Genomic DNA, 25585 nt, shown 5'->3' with positions numbered 1-25585 from the left:
GTTTGAATGGAATTTATACATCATGGATGAGGTGTATGAATATGCAACAGGCTGTTGTTTTTAAGGGTTAATCCTCTGTTAATGTGTGTCCTTTCTCGGGGTTATTCTGCGCAGAAAAAGGTACCTGGACTGTGTGTAACTCTTTGTTTTTATTGTCTCATATTGTCCGAATCCAAATTATCCAAATTATTACTAGTCTAATTACATTACTATTTTTATAACCATTTTATGACTATTCAACTTTTAAAATTTCAAAACCAAGTGATTGGCGTTTTTCACTGACACCACTCAACAGGAAGACCCCGACTGTTCGCCAAAGGCCCTTTGAGGGAGCTCAGGCTTCCTCCTTTGAGACCATTTCAACCACAGCCAAGACCCTGTTTCACAACCCCTGCCCATTCTCCAGGACTCCCTGGGTGAATTATTCTCTATTTCTGACTCTTGAGGCGCCACCATCGGTGTCACTGCGGAGCTGGTGGGCACCGGGCGCTGAGGGCGCGGCTGAGGCTCTGACGGAGCCGCCGCCATCTTTCTCCCTCAGCCACGGCGCCAGCGCAAGCTGCGGGCACCGCCGGCGAGCGCGGAGGAGAGAGCAGAGACTGCCGGTGGCACTTGGTGGCGGCGGGAGAGCGGAACGGTTACCGGTGGCAGCCAGGGAGGGACACATCGCCACCACAGCAGAGCGGCACCGCCGCCATATCCGCTCCCCCTCAGGCACCGCCGCCATCTTTGCTCGTCCCTCCGAGAGGCGGGAACGCGCCCGGGCGAGGGCAGGGTGGGCGTGGCTCCATAAAGCCCCGCCCCTCCCCGCGCCGTGGGCGGGGCCGGCGGGCGGGGTCACATGACCGCGGCCCGTGCGCAGCCGGAGCCAACATGGCGGCGGCGGCGGGCGCTGGGGCCGCCGCTCTCGGCGCCGCTCGCCTTTAAGGGGCCGCTGCCCCCGCCCCGCCGCCCCCCGCGCCCGCCGGACACCCCCCGAGCGCTCCGAGCCCCGCCGCGTCCGACATGAGGGAGAAGGGCCGCAAGAAGAAGGGCAGGACCTGGGCAGAGGCCGCCCGGACGGTGCGCGGGGGGGCCGCGGGGCGGGTCGGAGGCCGCGGGGCGGGTCGGGGCGCTCCCGCCGGGGCTCGGGGGGGCGGTGGGGCCTGCCCGGCCGCCTGCAAAGCCGCGGGGGTTATTTTGACCTGGGCTCCGGTTGTTCCGTGCTTCCCGGCAGGGATTGCCCCGGGAAGCGGCGCGGGGGAGGGATTGCCGCTTGGATTTGCTGTGGAGAGCGAGGGTGGAAGTCAGAGCCGCCAGCAAGTGAGAGGCACAGGGGGTTTTTCGGTGTTTGCGGTGCTTTCCGTGCAGCTGGACACGCTCAGGTGCTGAGCTGCTCCAGGTCAGGCAGAGCTACGCATGCTAAAAAAGTGAATTTTTATCTCCCGGTGTCCCAGCGGGACGGGGTTTGTCGCCCTCCTGTTGCTGGCGGTCCCTGTGAGGGCCGGGCACGGAGGGTGAAGAAAAGGGAAGTTCGGAATATGGGACGGGAATGAGAGAGGAAACTCCACAGGTGCGAAACGCTGAGCTCTGAGAGCTCCGCTCGCCCTTCCCAGGTCGGGATAAATCCCCCTCACGGAGAGGAGGAGGAGCTGAGGCTCTGGGAACCCTCCTGGAAGAGGGATCTGTTCAAACAAGACTTGAAAAGTCTGGCTGGGAAGCAAATGTAAATAGAAACCTGCGGCTGAGACTTGCAAGGGATATTTTAATAAATAAATTCACTTGGACCTCGTGTTTACTGTGTGGAAGGCATCAGGATAGCTGCTGTGTTCAGGAGATGCAGTGCAGTTAGAGAATTTTAAGAAATAATTTGCTGGCTTGCAGGCAGTTGCTCTGCGTGTGCTTTTGTGTGTAATTTTTACAGTTTCTTTTGAAAGAGGAGCAGCAGGGTCTTCAGTGGAGGGTAGAGGTGGGATCAGCTCTTTTCCAGCCTCTGTGCACTGCTGTCCATCCACTGAGCCCCTCCAGAATCCACTTAAGGGCTAAACCTATCCTACACTGAGCCCTCTCACCCCTGCAGGCTGCACCTTCCCCAGAGCCTGGAAAAAGGAGGAAAGGATGGGCAAATCCCTGCCAAAACCCCAGCTCTGGCAGATCTGTGTGCTCAGCAGCAGTGCCAGGGGACTCTGGTCAAACTCCAGCTCCAGTCTCCCTGAGGTTTGGCTGAGTTTTGGGGCAGAAATCCTGGCTGGGGTTCTTGTTGTGTGCTGCCCTTGGAGGGAAAGTTGTACAGCTGTGCTAGGGAAGGTGAAAGCTCTCAGGTGCCTTGGCCTTCTGCTTTTTGGAAGGTGACATAAAATTGTCCCTGGGCTCAGGAATGTCTCCAGGTGTCCCCTCTGTGTGGAGGTTCCTTCACTGAGCTCTGAGCTGGCTCTGGGCTGACCCCAAGAGTCCCTGGGCCACAGCCCAGCTGTGCCCAATGCCCACCTTGTCCCCAGCCCAGGGCACTCAGTGCCACATCCAGGACACAGGGATGGGCACCCCAAACCTCCATCAGCAGTTCCAAGGCCTGAGCCCCCTTTCCATGGGGAAATTCCTCCTGGTGTCCACCCTGAGCCTGCCCTGGCCCAGCCTGAGGCCATTTCCCCTTGGCCAGAGCAGCTGCTGCAGTGCAGAGAGCTGGGGGCTCCACCTGGTGAAAATGACCCCAAAATATCACTGAGTGCCTGAGGAAGGTCATTCACAGAGATCTGAACTGCAAAAAGCTCCAGGCAGAGATTGTTGGAACTTCACAGAATCCCAGGATCGTTCAGGCTGGAAAATCCCTCCCAGCCCATCCAGTCCCAGCTGTGCCCAATGCCCACCTTGTCCCCTGACACCTGCAGGGATGGGCACCCCAAACCTCCCTGGGCAGCCCCTGCCAAGGCCTGAGCCCCCTTTCCATGCAGAAATTCCTCCTGGTGTCCAAATTCTCCAGGATAATCCCAAAAGGGCCCTTTTCCTCCCTGGCAGGAGGAACAACCCCTCCCTCCTGAGCTGTGAAGGTGCAGCTCTTCATCCTCTTTGCTGCTGGTGCCAGTTGGATTGGAGTCACAGGATCCCAGAATCCCTGAGGCTGGAAAAGAGCTCCCAGACATTGAGTCCAACCTGTGCCTGATCCCCTCCTTGTCCCCAGCCTAGAGCTCTGAGTGTGTCACATCCAGGCCTTCCCTGGACACCTGCAGGGATGGGCACCCCAAACCTCCCTGGGCAGCCCCTGCCAAGGCCTGAGCCCCCTTTCCATGCAGAAATTCCTCCTGGTGTCCACCCTGAGCCTGCCCTGGCCCAGCCTGAGGCCATTTCCCCTTGTCCTGTCCCTGTTCCCTGGGAGCAGAGCCCGACCCCCCCTGGCTGTGCCCTCCTGGCAGGGACTTGTGCAGAGCCACAAGGGCCCCCTGAGCCTCCTTTGCTCCTTTCCCAGCTCCCTCAGCTGCTCCTCACAGACCTGACTCTCCAGGCAAGCTTGTCCTGGGCAACTCCCAGCTCCCTGCAGAGCAGCCTCAGGTCATCCCAGCTGCATTTTCTGTTCCCCTGTGCCTCCTCTCACCTCTGCACTGGTGCTCACAGGTGGTTGAGGCAGCTAAAGCAGCAAAACCATTGTTTTTTATAATTAACTTCTGGTGCTGATCTGTTCTTGCTCCACTTTAGTCCTCCTGGCCAGGAGTTTGGGGTTAGGTCTCCTCCAGCTCTGGCTCATGAGAATACACTGAGATGATTTATTCTTGAATTAACTGAATGCATTGGAGCAGCTCAGAGGTGAGCCATGGCCATGAGAGCAGGGAACCCCTTGGAACTGCTTTGGAGAGCTCTGACTGGGGCAGCAGAGCAGCAGGAGGTGAGGGAAGGTCCCCAGGAGGGCAGGAAGTCACTGTTGATAAACAGCCTGTTCTCATTTCCTGCCTTGCTCTGCAGCTGCACAGGGCTGGAGCTGCTGCCCCTGCTGGGACAGGGCCTGGGGTGCCTGCAGCTCCAAAGCCCTGCAGGAGGGGAAAAGCTGCTGCAGGTTCAGGGGTGGGCAGCACAGTTTGTGTTCAGGCTGTGCCAGTGCTGGAGCTGTGCCAGGCTGTGATCCTGCACCCAGAGCTGTGCCAGGCTGTGATCCTGCACCCAGAGCTGTGCCAGGCTGTGATCCTGCACCCAGGGCTGTGCCAGGCTCAGGATCCTGCACCCAGAGCTGTGCCAGGCTGTGATCCTGCACCCAGAGCTGTGCCAGGCTGTGATCCTGCACCCAGGGCTGTGCCAGGCTGTGATCCTGCACCCAGAGCTGTGCCAGGCTGTGATCCTGCACCCAGGGCTGTGCCAGGCTGTGATCCTGCACCCAGAGCTGTGCCAGGCTGTGATCCTGCACCCAGAGCTGTGCCAGGCTGTGATCCTGCACCCAGAGCTGTGGCAGGCTGTGATCCTGCACCCAGAGCTGTGCCAGGCTGTGATCCTGCACCCAGAGCTGTGCCAGGCTGTGATCCTGCACCCAGGGCTGTGCCAGGCTGTGATCCTGCACCCAGAGCTGTGCCAGGCTCAGGATCCTGCACCCAGAGCTGTGCCAGGCTCAGGCTGTGATCCTGCACCCAGAGCTGTGCCAGGCTCAGGATCCTGCACCCAGAGCTGTGCCAGGCTGTGATCCTGCACCCAGAGCTGTGCCAGGCTCAGGCTGTGATCCTGCACCCAGAGCTGTGCCAGGCTGTGATCCTGCACCCAGAGCTGTGCCAGGCTCAGGATCCTGCACCCAGGGCTGTGCCAGGCTCAGGATCCTGCACCCAGAGCTGTGCCAGGCTCAGGATCCTGCACCCAGGGCTGTGCCAGGCTCAGGATCCTGCACCCAGAGCTGTGCCAGGCTGTGATCCTGCACCCAGAGCTGTGCCAGGCTGTGATCCTGCACCCAGAGCTGTGCCAGGCTGGGATCCTGCACCCAGAGCTGTGCCAGGCTGTGATCCTGCACCCAGGGCTGTGCCAGGCTCAGGATCCTGCACCCAGGGCTGTGCCAGGCTGGGATCCTGCACCCAGAGCTGTGCCAGGCTGTGATCCTGCACCCAGGGCTGTGCCAGGCTCAGGATCCTGCACCCAGAGCTGTGCCAGGCTGGGATCCTGCACCCAGGGCTGTGCCAGGCTGTGATCCTGCACCCAGAGCTGTGCCAGGCTGTGATCCTGCACCCAGAGCTGTGCCAGGCTGGGATCCTGCACCCAGAGCTGTGCCAGGCTGTGATCCTGCACCCAGAGCTGTGCCAGGCTGGGATCCTGCACCCAGAGCTGTGCCAGGCTGTGATCCTGCACCCAGAGCTGTGCCAGGCTCAGGATCCTGCACCCAGAGCTGTGCCAGGCTCAGGATCCTGTACCCAGGGCTGTGCCAGGCTCAGGATCCTGCACCCAGAGCTGTGCCAGGCTGTGATCCTGCACCCAGGGCTGTGCCAGGCTGTGATCCTGCACCCAGAGCTGTGCCAGGCTGTGATCCTGCACCCAGGGCTGTGCCAGGCTCAGGATCCTGCACCCAGAGCTGTGCCAGGCTGTGATCCTGCACCCAGGGCTGTGCCAGGCTGTGATCCTGCACCCAGAGCTGTGCCAGGCTGGGATCCTGCACCCAGAGCTGTGCCAGGCTGGGATCCTGCACCCAGAGCTGTGCCAGGCTGTGATCCTGCACCCAGAGCTGTGCCAGGCTGGGATCCTGCACCCAGAGCTGTGCCAGGCTCAGGATCCTGCACCCAGAGCTGTGCCAGGCTGGGATCCTGCACCCAGAGCTGTGCCAGGCTCAGGATCCTGCACCCAGGGCTGTGCCAGGCTGTGATCCTGCACCCAGAGCTGTGCCAGGCTGTGATCCTGCACCCAGAGCTGTGCCAGGCTGGGATCCTGCACCCAGGGCTGTGCCAGGCTGTGATCCTGCACCCAGGGCTGTGCCAGGCTCAGGATCCTGCACCCAGAGCTGTGCCAGGCTGTGATCCTGCACCCAGAGCTGTGCCAGGCTGTGATCCTGCACCCAGAGCTGTGCCAGGCTCAGGATCCTGCACCCAGAGCTGTGCCAGGCTCAGGATCCTGCACCCAGAGCTGCCAAGGATCCAGGGGCAGCCCCAGCTGCTCTGGGTGATGCCTTGGGCAGGCTGAGCTGGAACAGAGGCTGGCCAGAGCTACAGAATAAAGCAGGGATTTATTGAAAGGATCTCCTGCATGGATCCACCTTGGGCAGCACAAGAGCCCAGCCAGGGCTGCACCCAAGATGAACCAAAATGGTCCCAAAATGAACCCAAGATGAACCCAAATGGTCCCAAAATGAACCCAAGATGAACCCAAATGGTCCCAAAATGAACCCAAGATGAACCCAAATGGTCCCAAAATGGACACCCAGTCCTGGGCTCTGTCACTGTGATCAGTTCTGCTCCATTTGCATCTTGCAGTTCATGGTCCATTCCAGCTTTAGCCCCTGCAGTCCCATCCTTCTTGTTTTTCTCTCTTCTGTTTGTGCTCTTGGGGCTGAGATTTGGATCATTTGTCCTTGGTGCCCAGCTGGAGCAGGAATTGTTTTGTCTCCCTGCTCTGTGCACAGAGCTCACCACCCCATAATGTGAAGCCCAGACCCACACACTAAAGCAGCACAGAATGTGAAAAACAGAAAAGCCAAACCTGAGGCATCATGGGCACCCTGTGCCAGGGCCTGCCCACCCTGCCAGCCAGCATCCCAATGTCCCATCCCTCTCTGCCCTCTGGGAGCCATTCCCTGTGTCCTCCTGCCCCATCCCTGGTAAATTCTCTCTCTCCATCTTTCCTGTTCCCCCCTTCAGGCCCTGCAAGGCCACCCTGAGGTCACCCTGGAGCTTCCCTTCTCCAGGTGAGCAGTGCCAGCTCTCCCAGCCTTTCCTCCAGCAGAGCTGCTCCCTCTGCTCCCTCTGATCACCTTGGTGCCTCCTGTTCTCCACAGCTCACTCTCCTCCCTGGCTGTTCCTGACAAACGTCTGGAGGCTGCTGTGGAGCCCAGGAGGCTCCTCCTGGAGAGCCTGGCAAGGCTTTGTCCCTTCTCAGGGAGGTGTTGCACAAGGTGCTGCTGCAGAAGGTTCAGGGATTAATCCCAGCTTGCAGAATGAGCTCATACCTGAAGCTGGGAAAGCCTTCCTGGGTTTTGTTTTTAGGTTTTTTTCCTGGAGGGGATTGTTTGTTGCTCTGTTGGGATTTTGGTGGTGCTCTGTTTTGTTTTTAAGGCCCTGGGGATTATCACAGCTCCTTCCCTGTTCCCAGGCTGTGTGGCCAGGGATGAATTTCCAAGGCAGCCCCAGAGCTGAGGTGAGGGCTGCTCTGTCCCAGCTGGAAAATGCCTTTGCAGAGGTTTCTGAAGGACAGGGCAGGTGGTGGCCACAGCTCTGGGGGCTGAGGCACTGTCTGGTGTCCTCCCAGCACGTGACACAGCTCTGTGTCTGCTGCCAGGGAATCACCTTGGCACTGCTGCCAGGGAAACAGCTCCTGGCTGGGCAGCACTTGGCACAGACCCTGGCACACGGCCATGGAGAAGGGCACTTTGCTTCACTCCTCACTCACACCCATCCCCAGGCAGCTGCAGCTCTTGGATGGATTTTCCTGAATTTTTTCAAGTTTTTCCTGAAGGATTTCAGGAGAATCAGGTGCCCCCCCCACTGCTGGGGCACCTCCAGTGTTGGAGATCCAGTGCTGGAGACCTCCTGACAGGAGAGACCTGCAGGGGCTGGAGCTGGGAAGGGAATGGAGCCCCAGGAGGGGCTGGAGCTGGGCAGGGAATGGAGCCCCAGCAGGGGCTGAGGGAGCTGGGCAGGGAATGGAGCCCCAGGAGGGGCTGAGGGAGCTGGGCAGGGAATGGAGCCCCAGGAGGGGCTGAGGGAGCTGGGCAGGGAATGGAGCCCCAGCAGGGCTGAGGGAGCTGGGCAGGGAATGGAGCCCCAGGAGGGGCTGAGGGAGCTGGGCAGGGAATGGAGCCCCAGCAGGGGCTGAGGGAGCTGGGCAGGGAATGGAGCCCCAGGAAGGGCTGAGGGAGCTGGGCAGGGAATGGAGCCCCAGGAAGGGCTGAGGGAGCTGGGCAGGGAATGGAGCCCCAGCAGGGGCTGAGGGAGCTGGGCAGGGAATGGAGCCCCAGCAGGGGCTGAGGGAGCTGGGCAGGGGCTCAGCCTGGAGCAAAGGAGGCTCAGGGGGCCCTTGTGGCTCTGCACAAGTCCCTGCCAGGAGGGCACAGCCAGGGGGGGTCGGGCTCTGCTCCCAGGGAACAGGGACAGGACAAGGGGAAATGGCCTCAGGCTGGGCCAGGGCAGGCTCAGGGTGGACACCAGGAGGAATTTCTGCATGGAAAGGGGGCTCAGGCCTTGTCAGGGGCTGCCCAGGGAGGTTTGGGGTGCCCATCCCTGCAGGTGTCACCTGGATGTGGCACTGGGTGCCCTGGGCTGGGGACAAGGTGGGCATTGGGCACAGCTGGGACTGGATGGGCTGGGAGGGATTTTCCAGCCTCAGGGATCCTGGGATTCTGCCCCTTCCCAGTAAAGCCAGATTGCAGCTGTTGGCTCAGCTTCATCCTCTGACACCTGCACTTCTGCTCCTGGGAGTTGGAGTGAGCTGAAATCTGCTTTAAGCTCATCCTGGGCATCTCTAACAAACAAATGGAGGCTAAGAAATGGTTCCTGTGTGGACACAGAACTTGTGAAGGGTGAGGGGGAAGTGTAATCCCCTCTAATGTCTGCAGCAAACCAGCAGACTACAAAATCCTCCTTCCAGTCACTATAATCCCATTATTGGCCTGCTGTTTGAAACACTAATTTCCAAGTTCCTTTGCTCCTGCTGGCAATTTTAACCTCTTGAAGGGCTCTGAGTTGCTGCAGATGCCACCCCTGCAGCTGTGGCTGTGCAGGTGCTTGCTGGAGCTCAGTGAAGCCCATTTTTCCTAGGTGGGGCTGCTTTGATTGTAATTACCAGTCCAATTAGCAGCACAGCACTTTAGCAGCTGCCCCAGGGCCTGGCTCTGGGCTTGGCAGGGCTGCCCACCTTTCCCAGGCTGTCAGAGCAGCTGGAAGAGCCCTGGGATGTGCAGGGCAGGGTGGGTGGGTGTGTGAGGGGCTGGGGAACAGGGAGGGGTGGCTGTGCCAGGAGGGGAACCCCCAGGTGTGCCCCCAGGTGTGCCACCCCCAGGTGTGCCCCCAGGTGTGCCCCCAGTGCCCCTCCCAGCTCATCCCAGCTGGAAATGTGGGCAGCTCTTCCCCACTGCTGTGCTCCAGGAGAGAGATCCAGTGCTGCTGAAGGATCCCAAAGATATTCCTGGTGTTTTATAGAGTCACAGAACAGTCTGGGTTGGAAAGGAGCTTCAGTCTGACCTCATGCCATGGCAGGGACAGCTTCCACTGTCCCAGGTGCTCCCAGCCCCAGGGTCCAACCTGGCCTTGGCAATTCCAGGGATCCAGGGACAGCCCCAGCTGCTCTGGGAATTCCTTCCCAGCCCCTGCCCACCTTCACAGGGAACAATTTCCTTGTTTAGAGCCATTAATGTGCTGTAGGTGTGGATTTTACCACACAGCTCAGCCACACTTTTGCTTGCTCTGTCTTGAGAGAAATGCTGCTCACTTTTAAAAAATTTGAAAGGTTTATTAAAGCCTTATCAAAAATACAACAGCAGACTGAATAGAGGAAATAGGCACTGGGAGCAGAGGATTTTTCCCACCATGTGCTCATCCACACAATGAGGTTTTGCCTTTTAACCCTTTAGTTCCTCCCAGAGTTGTGTCCATTGACTCCTTTTTGTTGTCCAGTGGTGGAGTTTAAATCCTTAAATCTTGATAGGAGGTCAGGTGTTGCCATAGTGACAATGTCACCCTCCCAAATTCCCAAACCCAGGGCATCCCCTGATAACAACACAAGGGGGTAAAAGATAACTATAAATCTATCAAACCTCTAACATATATACAGGATATTTACCTTTTCATTGTGAGAGTCACCCATGGTGTTACTCATCACATCCTGGTTTATGGGTTTTGGGCAGGAGGGGTACAAGATAATGATAAATCTATAAAACTTCTCCTAACATGTGTACATAATATTTACCTTTTCATTGTGAGAGTCACCCATGGCATTACTCACAGTTTGGTTCATGGGATTTGGGCAGGGGGGGTAAAAGATAACTATAAATCAATAAAACTTCTCCTAACATGTATATTTGATATTTACCTTTTAATTGTGAGTCACCCATGGCATCATTCAGCTGTCACAGCCTGGTTCCTGTGATTTGGGCATTGGGGGTAAAAGATAACTATGAAACTTCTAACATATATACAGGATATTTACTTTTTAATTGTGAGAGTCACTCATGGCATCATTCATCTATCACAGTTTGGTTCATGGGATTTGGGCAGGGGGAGTAAAGGATAACTATAAAACTGTAGAACTTTCCTACTATGTATCCATGATATTTACCTTTTAATTGTGAGAGTCAGCCATGGCATCTGTCACAGCCTGGTTCCTGTGATTTGGGCAGTGGGGGTAAAACACCAACTATAAATCTCCTCCTGAAATGTCTACATGATATTTACCTTTTAATTGTGAGTCACCCATGGCATTATCACTCATCTGTCACAGTCTGGTTCATGGAATTTGGGCAGGGGGACTACAACATAACTATAAATCTATCAAATTTCTCCTACCATGTATCCATGATATTTACCTTTTAATTGTGAGAGTCACCAATGGCATTGCTCATCTATCACAGTCTGGTTCATGGGATTTTGGTGGGGGGGGGGGTAAAAGATAACTATAAATCTATAAAACTTCTACCATGTATCCATGATGTTTACCTTTTAATTGTGAGAGTCACCAATGGCATTGCTCATCTATCACAGTCTGGTTCGTGGGATTGGGGCAGGGGGAGTAAAACAACGCTATAAATGTATAAAACTTCTCCTAACATGTATATTGATATTTAATTGTGAGAGTCACCCCTGGTATCACTCATCTGTCACAGTCTGGTTCGTGGGATTTGGGCAGGGGGAGTAAAACACAACTATAAATGTATAATACTTCTCCTAACATGTATATTTGATATTTACCTTTTAATTGTGAGAGTCACCCATATGGTGTTGCTCATCTGTCATAATTTGTTTCATATGATTTGGGCAGGGGGGTTAAAGATAACTATAAAACTTCCCCTAACATGTATATTTGATATTTACCTTTTAATTGTGAGAGTCACCCCTGGTATCACTCATCTGTCCCAGTCTGGTTCATGGGATTTTTGCAGGGGGATTTTGGAGCTGCTGCAGCCCTGGGGCAGCTCCTCCTGCTCAGGCTGTGCTCTCCTCCCCAGGCAGCTCAGCCCTGCCCCTGAGCATTGCAGGGCAAGGCTTTTACAGTTTAAAACCCCAAATCAGGGGTGTTTCCTGGTGTAAAAGCCCAGGGTTGGTTTGGCTGGCAGGGACCTGAGGGATGGGTCACTGTGTGCCACCCCTTGGCAGCAGCTGCAGGAGGTGGAATTGCATCTGGTGGCTGCAGGCACAGCTCTGTGGTGGCTGGGACAGTAAATCAGCTGCTGTTAAATGTGCTTGGATGTGCTCTCAGGGGGTTCTGTGATTCCCTCTGCCAGATCTGACCTGCAGGGCTAAAATCCAAGTCCTTCTTCCTTATTGCCTTTCTCCTGAGCTCTGTCCAGTCTGACATGGAGTGGTTCTGAGTTTTGTCCAATATTTCATGGAATGGTTCTGAACTCTGTCCAGTCTGACAGGGAATGGTTCTGAGCTCTGTCCAATATTTCATGGAATGGTTCTGAGTTTTGTCCATTCTGTCATGGAATGGTTCTGAGCTCTGCCCAGTCTGACATGGAATGGTTCTGAGCTCTGCCCAGTCTGACATGGAATGGTTCTGAGCTCTGTCCAATATTTCATGGAATGGTTCTGAGTTCTGTCCAATATTTCATGGAGTGGTTCTGAGCTCTGTCCATTCTGTCATGGAATGGTTCTGAGCTCTGTCCAGTCTCTCATGGAATGGTTCTGAGCTCTGTCCATTCTCTCATGGAATGGTTCTGAGCTCTGTCCAATATTTCATGGAATGGTTCTGAGCTCTGTCCAGTCTGACATGGAATGGTTCTGAGCTCTGTCCATTCTCTCATGGAATGGTTCTGAGCTCTGTCCAGTCTCTCATGGAATGGTTCTGAGCTCTGTCTATTCTCTCATGGAATGGTTCTGAGCTCTGTCCAATATTTCATGGAATGGTTCTGAGCTCTGTCCAGTCTGACATGGAATGGTTCTGAGCTCTGTCCAATATTTCATGGAATGGTTCTGAGCTCTGCCCAGTCTGACATGGAATGGTTCTGAGCTCTGTCCAATATTTCATGGAATGGTTCTGAGCTCTGCCCAGTCTGACATGGAATGGTTCTGAGCTCTGTCCAATATTTCATGGAATGGTTCTGAGCTCTGTCCAGTCTCTCATGGAATGGTTCTGAGCTCTGCCCAGTCTCTCATGGAATGGTTCTGAGCTCTGCCCAGTCTCTCATGGAATGGTTCTGAGCTATGTCCAATATTTCATGGAATGGTTCTGAGCTCTGTCCATTCTGTCATGGAATGGTTCTGAGCTATGTCCAATCTCTCATGGAATGGTTCTGAGCTCTGTCCATTCTCTCATGGAATGGTTCTGAGCTCTGTCCAATATTTCATGGAATGGTTCTGAGCTCTGTCCAGTCTCTCATGGAATGGTTCTGAGCTCTGCCCAGTCTCTCATGGAATGGTTCTGAGCTCTGCCCAGTCTCTCATGGAATGGTTCTGAGCTATGTCCAATATTTCATGGAATGGTTCTGAGCTCTGTCCAATATTTCATGGGATGGTTCTGAGCTATGTCCAGTCTCTCATGGAATGGTTCTGAGCTCTGTCCATTCTGTCATGGAATGGTTCTGAGCTCTGTCCAATATTTCATGGGATGGTTCTGAGCTCTGTCCATTCTGTCATGGGATGGTTCTGAGCTCTGTCCAATATTTCATGGGATGGTTCTGAGCTCTGTCCATTCTGTCATGGAATGGTTCTGAGCTCTGTCCATTCTGTCATGGAATGGTTCTGAGCTCTGTCCAATATTTCATGGGATGGTTCTGAGCTCTGTCCAGTCTGACATGGAATGGTTCTGAGCTCTGTCCAGTCTCTCATGGGATGGTTCTGAGCTCTGTCCAGTCTCTCATGGGATGGTTCTGAGCTCTGCCCAGTCTCTCATGGAATGGTTCTGAGCTCTGTCCAGTATTTCCTGGAATGGTTCTGAGCTCTGTCCAGTCTCTCATGGAATGGTTCTGAGCTCTGCCCAGTCTCTCATGGAATGGTTCTGAGCTCTGCCCAGTCTCTCATGGAATGGTTCTGAGCTATGTCCAGTCTCTCATGGAATGGTTCTGAGCTCTGCCCAGTCTCTCATGGGATGGTTCTGAGCTCTGTCCATTCTGTCATGGAATGGTTCTGAGCTCTGTCCAATATTTCATGGGATGGTTCTGAGCTCTGTCCATTCTGTCATGGGATGGTTCTGAGCTCTGTCCATTCTCTCATGGAATGGTTCTGAGCTCTGTCCAATATTTCATGGGATGGTTCTGAGCTCTGTCCATTCTGTCATGGGATGGTTCTGAGCTCTGTCCAGTCTCTCATGGAATGGTTCTGAGCTCTGTCCATTCTGTCATGGAATGGTTCTGAGCTCTGTCCAATATTTCATGGGATGGTTCTGAGCTCTGTCCATTCTGTCATGGAATGGTTCTGAGCTCTGTCCAATATTTCATGGGATGGTTCTGAGCTCTGTCCAGTCTGACATGGAATGGTTCTGAGCTCTGTCCAGTCTCTCATGGGATGGTTCTGAGCTCTGTCCAGTCTCTCATGGAATGGTTCTGAGCTCTGCCCAGTCTCTCATGGAATGGTTCTGAGCTCTGTCCAGTCTCTCATGGGATGGTTCTGAGCTCTGTCCAGTATTTCCTGGAATGGTTCTGAGCTCTGTCCAGTCTCTCATGGAATGGTTCTGAGCTCTGTCCAGTATTTCCTGGAATGGTTCTGAGCTCTGTCCAGTCTCTCATGGAATGGTTCTGAGCTCTGTCCATTCTGTCATGGAATGGTTCTGAGCTCTGTCCAGTATTTCCTGGAATGGTTCTGAGCTCTGTCCAGTCTCTCATGGAATGGTTCTGAGCTCTGTCCAATATTTCATGGAATGGTTCTGAGCTCTGCCCAGTCTCTCATGGAATGGTTCTGAGCTCCCTTTGGAGGGTGTTGGGGTTCAGAGAGGTTCAGGCTTTCTTCTTCTTCCTGCTCTCATGTGCTTGCATCTGATTCTGCATCAGAAGCAAAAGAACCATCGTGTCTTTTTCTGTCTCTGGTACAACCCCTGGGGTTGTTTATTCCCATGGCTTATTTATGAAAAGAGGGAAATTCGAATTGTGCAGCCCCAGCATGGCCCAGGCTGAGATGTTGCTGTGAAAATTCAAATTGTGCAGCCCCAGCATGGCCCAGGCTGAGATGTTGCTGTGAAAATTCAAATTGTGCAGCCCCCAGCATGGCCCAGGCTGAGATGTTGCTGTGAAAATTCAAATTGTGCAGTGTGGTACAGCTGAGATGTTGTTGTGATGTTGTGAAAATTCAAATTGTGCAGCCCCAGTGTGGCCTGGTCCTCACGTGCAGCTGCTCCCAGCACATGTCAGACACACCAGAGTGCTTGAGGTGTAGATTTGCTTTTGCTGTGATTTTCAGTTTTTCTGCTTCTGTGGGTCTCTTTGGAGGAGGAGTAAGAGTGGAGAGCAGAGTGTTGGAGTCCTGGATGCTGAGAATTTTAAACTTTATGTGCTGAAGGGCACAGACCCACAAGAAAATACTGTATTTGATCTGAAGCTGTAAAAAAACCTTCAAAAATTAATTAATAAGACTAAAATTATGAGTGTATAATTTGATTTAAAGTGTATAACATCACTAAGCTAAAAACTTTAAAATATAATAATATATATAAAACAAAATAAAAATTTTAAAACAAGAACTAATCCTTCTTCACCTTCTTCCTTCTTCATAAATTTAAATAATATTTTATAATTAGACAAAAAAACCCCACATTGCAAACTTTAAGTGATTAGTTCTTAAGGCAAAAGTAAAAATAATTTAAATATAATTTCTTAATGAAATAGTTTAACCTTAAAATCCTTATAACAAAAAATAGTGACCCATTTTATTTAAAGATAAAATTTAAATGTATTTAAATTTATTTAAAGATAAATATTATGTACACATGTTAGGAGAAGTCTTTTTCTGACTGCCCCTTGTAAAAAAAAATTAAAAATCTCTGTATTAAAAATTTTCCATTTTAAATGGAAATTTAAAAATTACAAATTTCCCACACTCCACTTAATTTGTGATTTGCTCACTGTCACTGGATTTAAGGTGAAAAATATTTGATTAACATCTACTGAGTGACTCTGTCAGGGGACCCATGCTGGAATAATGGTGACAAATGGCTTTGGCTTGAATTTGCTTCACATTAATTTCTTGAGGAAGGCCAAACCTTCACTGGCACCTGGCAAAGGATTGGCACGAGCTGGCACAAACCCAGCCAGGCTGCGTCCCTGAACTCCCTGCCAGGAGCTTTTCTGGAGAGGGGCAGCAGAGCTGGTAAAGGACCAGGGGCACAAAGAGGGGCTGGGCTTGTTTGGCCTGGAGGGCAGCATTATTATTATTATTATTATTATTATTATTATTATTATTATTATTATTACTCTTTACAACCTGAAAGAAGGCTGTCAAAAGGTGGGGTTTGCTCTCTTCTCCCAGCTAGAGGACAGGAGGAAATGACATCTAATTGCTCAAGAGAAGGTTTAGATTGAATAGCAGGAAAAAAATTTCACACAGAAATTATTGCTGAGCATTGGAACAGGATGCCCAGGGAAGTGATGGAGTCACCATTCCTGAAAGTATTAAAATGACATAAAAGTGGCTATTAGGGACACAGTTTAGTGGTGGACTTGGCAGTGCTGGATTAATGATGAATGAAAATACCATACACACAAATATTTTATAATTTTTAAGATTTCTGACACTTGGAAATTTCTTTTCTTTCTTGCTTTCTCTACACAAATGACTCAATGATTCTTGGTTATTTGTGGAGATCACACCAGGGAAAATAAAATGGAAAGAAACGGGACTCCAGCACGTACAAGTTTTCTGAATGGGAGAAGCATTTGGTTTGTCCCAATGCCCAAATGTCCCCTGAGGCACTGAGCTCCTTGTGGGCTGTCCACAATGTCCTGATGGGGCTGGAGGGGCACCCAGGGCCCTGCACAGCTCCTTCCCCAGGCTGCAGCACCAGCAGCACCTCCTGTGCCAGGGACAGGGACCCCATCCCGGCCCAAAACAGCTTCACCTCCTCCTTCAGTGGAGAAAAACATCACCTTCTCCTTCAGTGGAGAAAAGCATCACCTCCTCCTTCAGTGGAGAAAAGCTTCACCTCCTCCTGCAGTGGAGAAAAGCTTCACCTCCTCCTTCAGTGGAGAAAGGCTTCACCTCCTCCTTCAGTGGAGAAAAGCTTCACCTCCTCCTTCAGTGGAGAAAGGCTTCACCTCCTCCTTCAGTGGAGAAAAGCTTCACCTCCTCCTTCAATGGAGAAAAACTTCACCTCCTCCTTCAGTGGAGAAAAGCTTCACCTCCTCCTTCAGTGGAGGAAGACTTCACCTCCTCCTTCAGAGGAGAAAGGCTTCACCTCCTCCTTCAGAGGAGAAAAACATCACCTCCTCCTTCAATGGGGAAAGGCTTCACCTCGTCCTTCAATGGAGAAAAGCTTCACCTTCTCCTTCAATGGAGAAAAGCTTCACCTTCTCCTTCAATGGAGAAAAGCATCACCTTCTCCTTCAGTGGAGAAAAGCATCACCTTCTCCTTCAGTGGAGAAAAGCATCACCTTCTCCTTCAGTGGAGAAAAGCTTCACCTCCTCCTTCAGAGGAGAAAAGCTTCACCTTCTCCTTCAATGGAGAAAAGCTTCACCTCCTCCTTCAGTGGAGAAAGGCTTCACCTTCTCCTTCAGTGGAGAAAAGCTTCACCTCCTCCTTCAGTGGAGAAAAGCTTCACCTCCTCCTTCAGTGGAGAAAAGCTTCACCTCCTCCTTCAGTGGAGAAAAGCTTCCTGAAGGGGCTCCCTCCACAGCCTCCTGGGCACTGCACTTCCCAGCATCTGTCCTGAGTGTGCAACATCTGTCCTGGGTGTCCAACATCTGTCCTGTGTCCCAGCATCTGTCCTGTGTGTCCCAGCATCTGTCCTGTGTGTCCCAACTTCCCAACATCTGTCCTGTGTCCCAACATCTGTCCTGTGTGTCCCAACATCCCAACATCTGTCCTGTGTGTCCCAGCATCTGTCCTGTGTGTCCAACATCCCAACATCTGTCCTGTGTGTCCCAACATCTGTCCTGTGTGTCCCAACATCTGTCCTGTGTGTCCCAACATCCCAACATCTGTCCTGTGTGTCCGAACTTCCCAGCATCTGTCCTGTGTGTCCCAACATCTGTCTCATTCCCTCTCTGCTCTCCAGCTTCATCCCCAGGAACTGGCCAGCTGGGAAATGGTGACATTAGGACAGTGGTGACATTGGGACATTGGGAAATGGTGACCTTGGGACAGTGGTGACAATGGGAAATGGTGACCTTGGGACAAGAAATGGTGACCTTGGGACATTGGGACAGTGGTGACAATTGGAAATGGTGACATTGGGACAGTGGGAAATGGTGACATTGGGACAGTGGGAAATGGTGACCTTGGCACAGTGGTGACAATGGTGACAATGGGAAATGGTGACAGTGGGACAGTGGGAAATGGTGACCTTGGCACAGTGGTGACAATGGGAAATAGTGACAGTGGGAAATTGGGGCAATGGTGACAATGGGAAATGATGACATTGGGACAATGAGACAGGGGACAGTGGTGACAATGGGAAATAGAGTAGGACAGTGGTGACAGTGAGAAATGGTGACATTGGGACAATGGTGACAGTGGTGACAATGGTGACAATGGGAAATAATGACATTGGGACAATGGTGACGATGGGAAATTGGGATAATGGTGACATTGGGACAGTGGTGAAAATGGGAAATGGTGACATTGGGACAATGGGAAATGGTGACATTGTAACAGTGGGAAATGGTGACGATGGGAAATTGTGACCTGGGGACATTTGGAAATGGTGACATTGGTACAGTGGTGACAGTGGGACAGTGGTGATAGTGGGACAATGGTGACAGTGGTGACAATGGGAAATGATGACAATGGGACAATAGTGACAGTGGGGACAGTGGGAAATGGTGACAATGGGAAATGGTGACAATGGGAAATAGTGACAGTGGTGCCAATGGGAAATGGTGACATTGTGACAGTGGTGACAGTGGCAGATGCTCCAGCCCTGTACCAGCTCCCCTGGCTGAAGGCAGGTGCTGCTGCAAGGCTTGAGCTGAACCATGAATTCATTTCAATATTGACAGCTCAATTTATTTCAATATTCAGCTTGAGCTGAAACATGAATTCATTTCAGTATTGGCAGCTCAATTTATTTCAATATTCAGCTTGAACTGAAACATGAATTCATTTCAATATTGACAGCTCAATTTATTTCAATATTCAGCTTGAGCTGAAGCATGAATTCATTTCAGTATTGGCAGCTCAGTGTGCAGAGCAGTGCTGCAGGTGTGCTTTGTGTGAATCCTGAATCCCTGTGCTCTGGGGGGCAGCCCGAGTGCACAGCCAGGAGTGCTGCAGCTCTGCCTTAGGAATAATAATTACAACTGATAATTGGTAATTGTCACTACAGGACACGAAATAAAACAACAGGAACACTGGATTCTCCAAGGGAAAAAGAAGGGCAGTTTAGTTTCTGACTCCAACATTTATAGATTTTCAAAAGTGGCCCTGGATTGGAGGGTGACAGTGCCACCTCTCCAGTGACACTGGACAAACCCACAGTCCATCAAATGTCTCCTCCTCAAGAAAAGAATGTAAAACAATGAGTTATTTACAGAAAGTGTGTGAGAAAGTTCCTCACAAGAATGGAAACATCAGAAGGCTTAGAAGAACTTAGAAGAGCAGGGTGACAGATAATTCACTTTTAGATCCCCTGTCCAACCTTCTCAAAGCCTCAGGAATGACACAGAGGGTTTTTTGGGAAAGGCCACCCTGTTAGTCCCCCCAACAGACAAAAATCCCTCTCCCACCTCATCCCCAGGTTGTTCCTGGTGTTGTACTCCAGCCCCACCTTGGAGCTCTTCCAGTTTGTCTGCTGGGCTGAACTCAGGGGTGTGAATTTGGGGGTGTAAATTTAGGGGTGAGAATTCAGGGGTGAGAATTCAGGGGAGTAAATTCAGGGATGTGAATTCGGGGCTGTGAATTCAGGGGAGTGAATCCAGGGGAGTGAATCCAGGGGTGTGAATTCAGGCGTGTGAATTCAGGGGTGTGAATCCAGGGATGTGAATTTGGGGGTGTAAATCCAGGGGTGTGAATCCAGGGATGTGAATTCAGGCGTGTGAATTCAAGGATGTGAATCCAGGGATGTGAATTTGGGGGTGTAAATCCAGGGGTGTGAATCCAGGAGTGTGAATTCAAGGATGTGAATTTAGGGTTGTGAATTCATGGTTGTGAATTCCAGGTTGTGAATTCAGGGATGTGACTTCAAGGATGTGAATTCAGGGGTGTGAATTTAGGGGTGTGAATTCAAGGATGTGAATTTAGGGGTGTGAATTCAGGGATGTGAATTTAGAGTTGTGAATTCAGGGATGTGAATTTGGGTTGTGAATTCAGGGATGTGAGTTCAGGGGAGTGAATTCAGGGGTGTGAATTCGGGTGTGTGAATTCAAGGATGTGAATTCAGGTGTGCGAATTTAGGGTTGTGAATTCCGAGGTGTGAGTTTAGGGTTGTGAATTCGGGGGTGTGAATCCAGGGGTGTGAATTCAGGAGTGTGAATTCAAGGATGTGAATTTAGAGTTGTGAATTTAGGGTTGTGAATTCAGGTGTGCGAATTTAGGGTTGTGAATTCCGGGATGTGAGTTTAGGGTTGTGAATTTGGGGGTGTGAATCCAGGGGTGTGAATCCAAGGATGTGAATTTAGAGTTGTGAATTTAGGGATGTGAATTTGGGTTGTGAATTCAGGGATGTGAGTTCAGGGGAGTGAATTCAGGGGTGTGAATTCAGGTGTGTGAATTCAAGGGTGTGAATTCAGGTGTGTGAATTTAGAATTGTGAATTCAGGGATGTGAGTTCAGGGATGTGAGTTCAGGGATGTGAGTTCAGGGATGTGAATTCAGGGGTGTGAATTCAGGGATGTGAGTTCAGGGATGTGAATTTGGGTTGTGAATTCAGGGATGTGAGTTCAGGGGAGTGAATTCAGGGGTGTGAATTCAGGTGTGTGAATTCAAGGGTGTGAATTCAGGTGTGTGAATTTAGAATTGTGAATTCAGGGATGTGAATTCAGGGATGTGAATTCAGGGGTGTGAATTCAGGGATGTGAGTTCAGGGATGTGAGTTCAGGGATTTCAGCTCCCAGGCCAGAAGCTCTGAGTGCTTTTGTAGGGGCTCACTCCTGGTTTTCCCCCCAAAATCCATCCTGGCCAGCAAACCTCTCCTGGCCTTTGGGGCTGCTGTAACCCTGCTGGGATTCTTTCAAACGGAGGAGTTGGGCTGGATTCCTGTGGGTCTCTTCCAGCTCAGGATATCCTGTGATTCTCTGGAGCTGTTTATTCTCCACTTGGAGCTGGGCTTGTCCAGTAGCTGGAGGAGGTTTGGAACCTCCCTGGTGGGAACTCAGGGCAGTTTCAGAATGGTCATGGAGTCTTTTGGTGGGACGAGTTTTCCACTGATCCAGAAATGTTCTGTTTGAAGAAGCACCTCAGTGTCCTTCTGGACAGATATTTGAAATGAAACATCAGAAATGCAGAGAGTTTAGAGGGCAGGGCTGGATGGGATATTGGGAATTAGGAATTGTTCCCTGGCAGGGTGGGGAGGGTGCCCAGAGCAGCTGGGGCTGCCCCTGGATCCCTGGCAGTGCCCAAGGCCAGGCTGGACATTGGGACAGTGAAGGTTGGGCAGGGATGTCCCCAAGGAGGGAGGTGGCTCTGGGATCTCCCAGATGAGCAGGGATGTCCCCAGACAGGGAGGTGGCTCTGGGATCTCCCAGATGAGCAGGGATGTCCCCAAGGAGGGAGGTGGCTCTGGGATCTCCCAGGTGAGCAGGTTCCTGTCCATGTCCCCAGGGAAGGAGGTGGCTCTGGGATCTCCCATTTGAGCAGGTTCCTGTCCCCAGGCAGGGAGGTGGCTCTGGGATCTCCCATTTGAGCAGGTTCCTGTCCATGTCCCCAGGCAGGGAGGTGGCTCTGGGATCTCCCATTTGAGCAGGTTCCTGTCCATGTCCCCATACAGGGAGGTGGCTCTGGGATCTCCTGTTTGAGCAGGTTCCTGTCCATGTCCCCAGGCAGGGAGGTGGCTCTGGGATCTCCCAGCTGGGCAGGTTCCTGTCCATGTCCCCAGACAGGGAGGTGGCTCTGGGATCTCCCATTTGAGCAGGTTCCTGTCCATGTCCCCAGGGAAGGAGGTGGCTCTGGGATCTCCCATTTGAGCAGGTTCCTGTCCATGTCCCCAGGCAGGGAGGTGGCTCTGGGATCTCCCGTTTGAGCAGGTTCCTGTCCATGTCCCCAGATAGGGAGGTGGCTCTGGGATCTCCCGTTTGAGCAGGTTCCTGTCCATGTCCCCAGATAGGGAGGTGGCTCTGGGATCTCCCGTTTGAGCAGGTTCCTGTCCATGTCCCCAAGGAGGGAGGTGGCTCTGGGATCTCCCACATGAGCAGGTTCCTGTCCATGTCCCCAAGGAAGGAGGTGGCTCTGGGATCTCCCATTTGAGCAGGTTCCTGTCCATGTCCCCAAGGAGGGAGGTGGCTCTGGGATCTCCCACATGAGCAGGTTCCTGTCCATGTCCCCAAGGAAGGAGGTGGCTCTGGGATCTCCCATTTGAGCAGGTTCCTGTCCATGTCCCCAGGCAGGGAGGTGGCTCTGGGATCTCCCGTTTGAGCAGGTTCCTGTCCATGTCCCCAGACAGGGAGGTGGCTCTGGGATCTCCCATTTGAGCAGGTTCCTGTCCATGTCCCCAGGCAGGGAGGTGGCTCTGGGATCTCCCTCCCCTGCTGCTCCTCCAGCCCCTTCCCAGCCGTGTGACAGCTCAGTGTGAAATGTGGCCTTTAATGGCACCTGGCTCCTGATGCCACAGGATTGTCCATTCCTCCCTGACCTCCTTTCTGCCTAAATCCTGGCCAGCATTTGGCTAATGGGATGAGTGCAGCAGATCCTGCAATCTGGGTCAAGTCCTTCACTCCCCCGGGGCTCCTGTTGTGTTTTCTGGGGGTGACTGAGCAGGAATTTCACATCCTCTGGGGCATTTTAGGGCTGAGCCACTTGTGTGCCAGGCTGGCATTGCAGGGTGATTCCCTGCTGGCAGGAAATGGGCAGCTTCTCCCATTTCCACGGTGGCTGCAGCTGGAATTCCCTCCTGGAAAGGGTGGCTGCATGTGAGGCTGAGGTGGAACCAGATGATCAGGTTTTGCTGCCTGGCTCTGCAGAGCTTGTCTGAGCCAGGTGGGAGCTGCTCAGCTGCTGTGCATTCCTGGATTTAGGAGGTTTAGGTTCTGTTTCCAGGAAGAAACCCGAGTGGAAGTGCTGATTGTGTTTCTAACATCCGTTAAAAATCCCTCTTTGCATAAGGGAATAACCCATAGGAGGACTTCCAAAATCTGCATTTTTGCCAAAGCTTTCACGGTCTGAGGTTCTCCTTCACATCCAGCCGTGCAAGATCTCTGGATTAAACCTTGATGGGCTGATAAAAACAAACACCCCCAAACAACCCCAGCCACTTCAAACACAGGTTTTAATTGTGAATACTGGCACAACCCCCTGTCAGGTTTATGTGGGCAGCACTTGCATCACTCAGAGCTGTCCTGGATCCAACTCTTCCTGCTGCCCAGCAAGGGGCATGGAAATCCCACACTGAGGGAGGCTTTCAGCTCCCTGGGACAGTGAAGGTGGCCCTGCCATGGCAGAGGTGGCACTGGGTGGGCTGTAGGGTTCCTTCCCACCCAAACCATTCCAGGATTAATGGCTTTTGTTGACAATGAGCTTGGCTCAGTTGGCCAGACCTGAGTTTCCTCTCAGATTCTGTAGGATTTTATTTCTTTGCACACAGTGACTAAAAATGACTCGGGTGAAAGATCTGATATGGGATTAAAAGGGCAGAGGAGAGGGGAGAAGCTCCTTAAGGGGCATCAGTTCTTTAAAGGTGTATCTGTTTTGTTGAGAGTCTCTTTAATCCTCATTCCTGGTTCTCCTGGAGCAGCCTGTGTGGCAGCAGGAGCTGTGAGCTGCTTTGGTTATCTCAGGAGGCTGAGAGCTGGTGTGGAACATTTCCTGAAGAGCACAGAGAGGCTGTTAGGGCAGGGCACCCTGAGCTGGGGCTGGGACCTGCTCTGCCTGTCCCCAGGGCTGGCCTTGCCCAGCACAAGGAGCTTTGATCCTGGCCTAGCAGAGCCCCAGCGAGCCAGGACAGCAGCTGGGGAGCCACAGGGCCATGGAGGGTGGGAAAGGCTCAGGATCAGGGAGTGCAGCCTAGTGATGGGTCTGTGCCCTGTGCTCTGAGAGTGGTGTGCTTTGGGGGTTCAGGGAGCCATCTGTGTGCTTTGGGGGTTCAGGGATCCATCTGTGTGTTTGGGGGTTCTAAAAACCATCTGTGTGCTTTGGGGGTTCTAAAAACCATCTGTGTGCTTTGGGGGTTCAGGGATCCATCTGTGTGCTTTGGGGGTTCTGGGATCCATCTGTGTGTTTGGGGGTTCAGGGAGCCATCTGTGTGTTTGGGGGTTCAGGGATTCATCTGTGTGCTTTGGGGGTTCAGGGATCCATCTGTGTGTTTGGGGGTTCAGGGAGCCATCTCTCTGTGTGCTTTGGGGGTTCAGGGAGCAGCCATCTGTGTGCTTTGGGGGTTCAGGGAGCCATCTGTGTGTTTGGGGGTTCAGGGAGCCATCTGTGTGTTTGGGGGTTCAGGGAGCAGCCATCTGTGTGCTTTGGGGGTTCAGGGAGCCATCTGTGTGTTTGGGGGTTCAGGGATCCATCTGTGTGCTTTGGGGGTTCTAAAAACCATCTGTGTGTTTGGGGGTTCAGGGAGCCATCTGTGTGCTTTGGGGGTTCAGGGAGCCATCTGTGTGCTTTAGGGGTTCAGGGATCCACCTGTGTGCTTTGGGGGTTCAGGGAGCCACCTGTGTGGTTTGGGGGTTCTAAAAGCCATCTGTGTGCTTTGGGGGTTCAGGGATCCATCTGTGTGCTTTGGGGGTTCAGGGATCCATCTGTGTGCTTTGGGGGTGCTGGGAACCATCTGTGTGCTTTGGGGGTTCTAGGAACTCTCTATCTGTGTGTTTTAGGGGTTCAAGGGATCCATCTGTGTGCTTTGGGGTTTCTGAGAACCATCTGTCTGTGTGCTTTGGAGGTTCTGGGATCCATCTGTGTGTTTTGGGGGATCTGGGATCCATCTCTCTGTGTGCTTTTTTCAGGGAGCCATCTGACTTTTGGAAACACATCCTGAGTCCATCACGGGGCACACTCAGGGCAAGAGAGACCTGGAGGGGTTGGAGTCTGTCCAGGGAAGGGAATGGAGCCCCAGGAGGGGCTGAGGGAGCTGGGCAGGGAATGGAGCCCCAGGAGGGGCTGAGGGAGCTGGGCAGGGAATGGAGCCCCAGCAGGGGCTGAGGGAGCTGGGCAGGGAATGGAGCCCCAGCAGGGGCTGAGGGAGCTGGGCAGGGAATGGAGCCCCAGGAGGGGCTGAGGGAGCTGGGCAGGGAATGGAGCCCCAGGAGGGGCTGAGGGAGCTGGGCAGGGAATGGAGCCCCAGGAGGGGCTGAGGGAGCTGGGCAGGGAATGGAGCCCCAGCAGGGGCTGAGGGAGCTGGGCAGGGGCTCAGCCTGGAGCAAAGGAGGCTCAGGGGGCCCTTGTGGCTCTGCACAAGTCCCTGCCAGGAGGGCACAGCCAGGGGGGCTCAGGCTCTGCTCCCAGGGAACAGGGACAGGACAAGGGGAAATGGCCTCAGGCTGGGCCAGGGCAGGCTCAGGGTGGGCACCAGGAGGAATTTCTGCATGGAAAGGGGGCTCAGGCCTTGGCAGGGGCTGCCCAGGGAGGTTTGGGGTGCCCATCCCTGGAAGGATTTCAAAGCCCTGTGGATGTGGCACCAGGGGACATGGAGCAGTGGTGGCCTTGGCAGTGCTGGGGAATGAGTTGGTCTTGCTGATCTCCAAGAGCTTTTCCAATCTAAAGGATTCTGTGGTTCTAGGAATGTCCTGGAGAGCAGGGACACCTGGCAGAGCTGGTTGGTGTTCCTCTGTGAGCAGCCCAGCAGGATTTGCAGGGATCCAGGTGGGGGTGGCAGGAGGCCAGACCTGTGCAGCCTCACCCTGCTGGGCATGGAAGGGTTCACACCTGGAAAAGGTGCAGGGACAGAAATGGAGCAGTTTTGCTCCCCTCTGCCCTGGCTGAGGTTCCCTGGTGAAACACAGCCTTCACTGGGGACAAATTTATCAAAGGTGCTGCTGCTGCTCCAGGCTGAGCCACATGGAGCACGT

The 25585-nt window shown here is 52.9% G+C and overlaps 1 protein-coding gene across 2 annotated transcripts in view; it reads left to right on the top strand.

The window, feature by feature from the left end:
• The first annotated feature begins 863 nt into the window (after nt 1-863).
• The window catches only part of ASXL2 (ASXL transcriptional regulator 2), an 80863-nt gene continuing 56141 nt past the window's right edge, over nt 864-25585 (top strand). For both annotated transcript variants that reach the window (XM_054653030.2, XM_054653029.2), the window contains exon 1: nt 864-1062. In XM_054653030.2, the coding sequence (XP_054509005.2) occupies nt 1006-1062 (57 nt within the window). In that variant the 5' untranslated portion in view covers nt 864-1005. The remainder of the gene's footprint in view (nt 1063-25585) is intronic.

The sequence above is a fragment of the Agelaius phoeniceus genome, chromosome 3, assembly GCF_051311805.1.
Source record: "Agelaius phoeniceus isolate bAgePho1 chromosome 3, bAgePho1.hap1, whole genome shotgun sequence".
Taxonomy (NCBI): Eukaryota; Metazoa; Chordata; class Aves; order Passeriformes; family Icteridae; genus Agelaius; species Agelaius phoeniceus.
The sequence above is the reverse complement of the archived record's forward strand: the minus strand, read 5'-3'. Positions and strand labels throughout refer to the sequence as shown.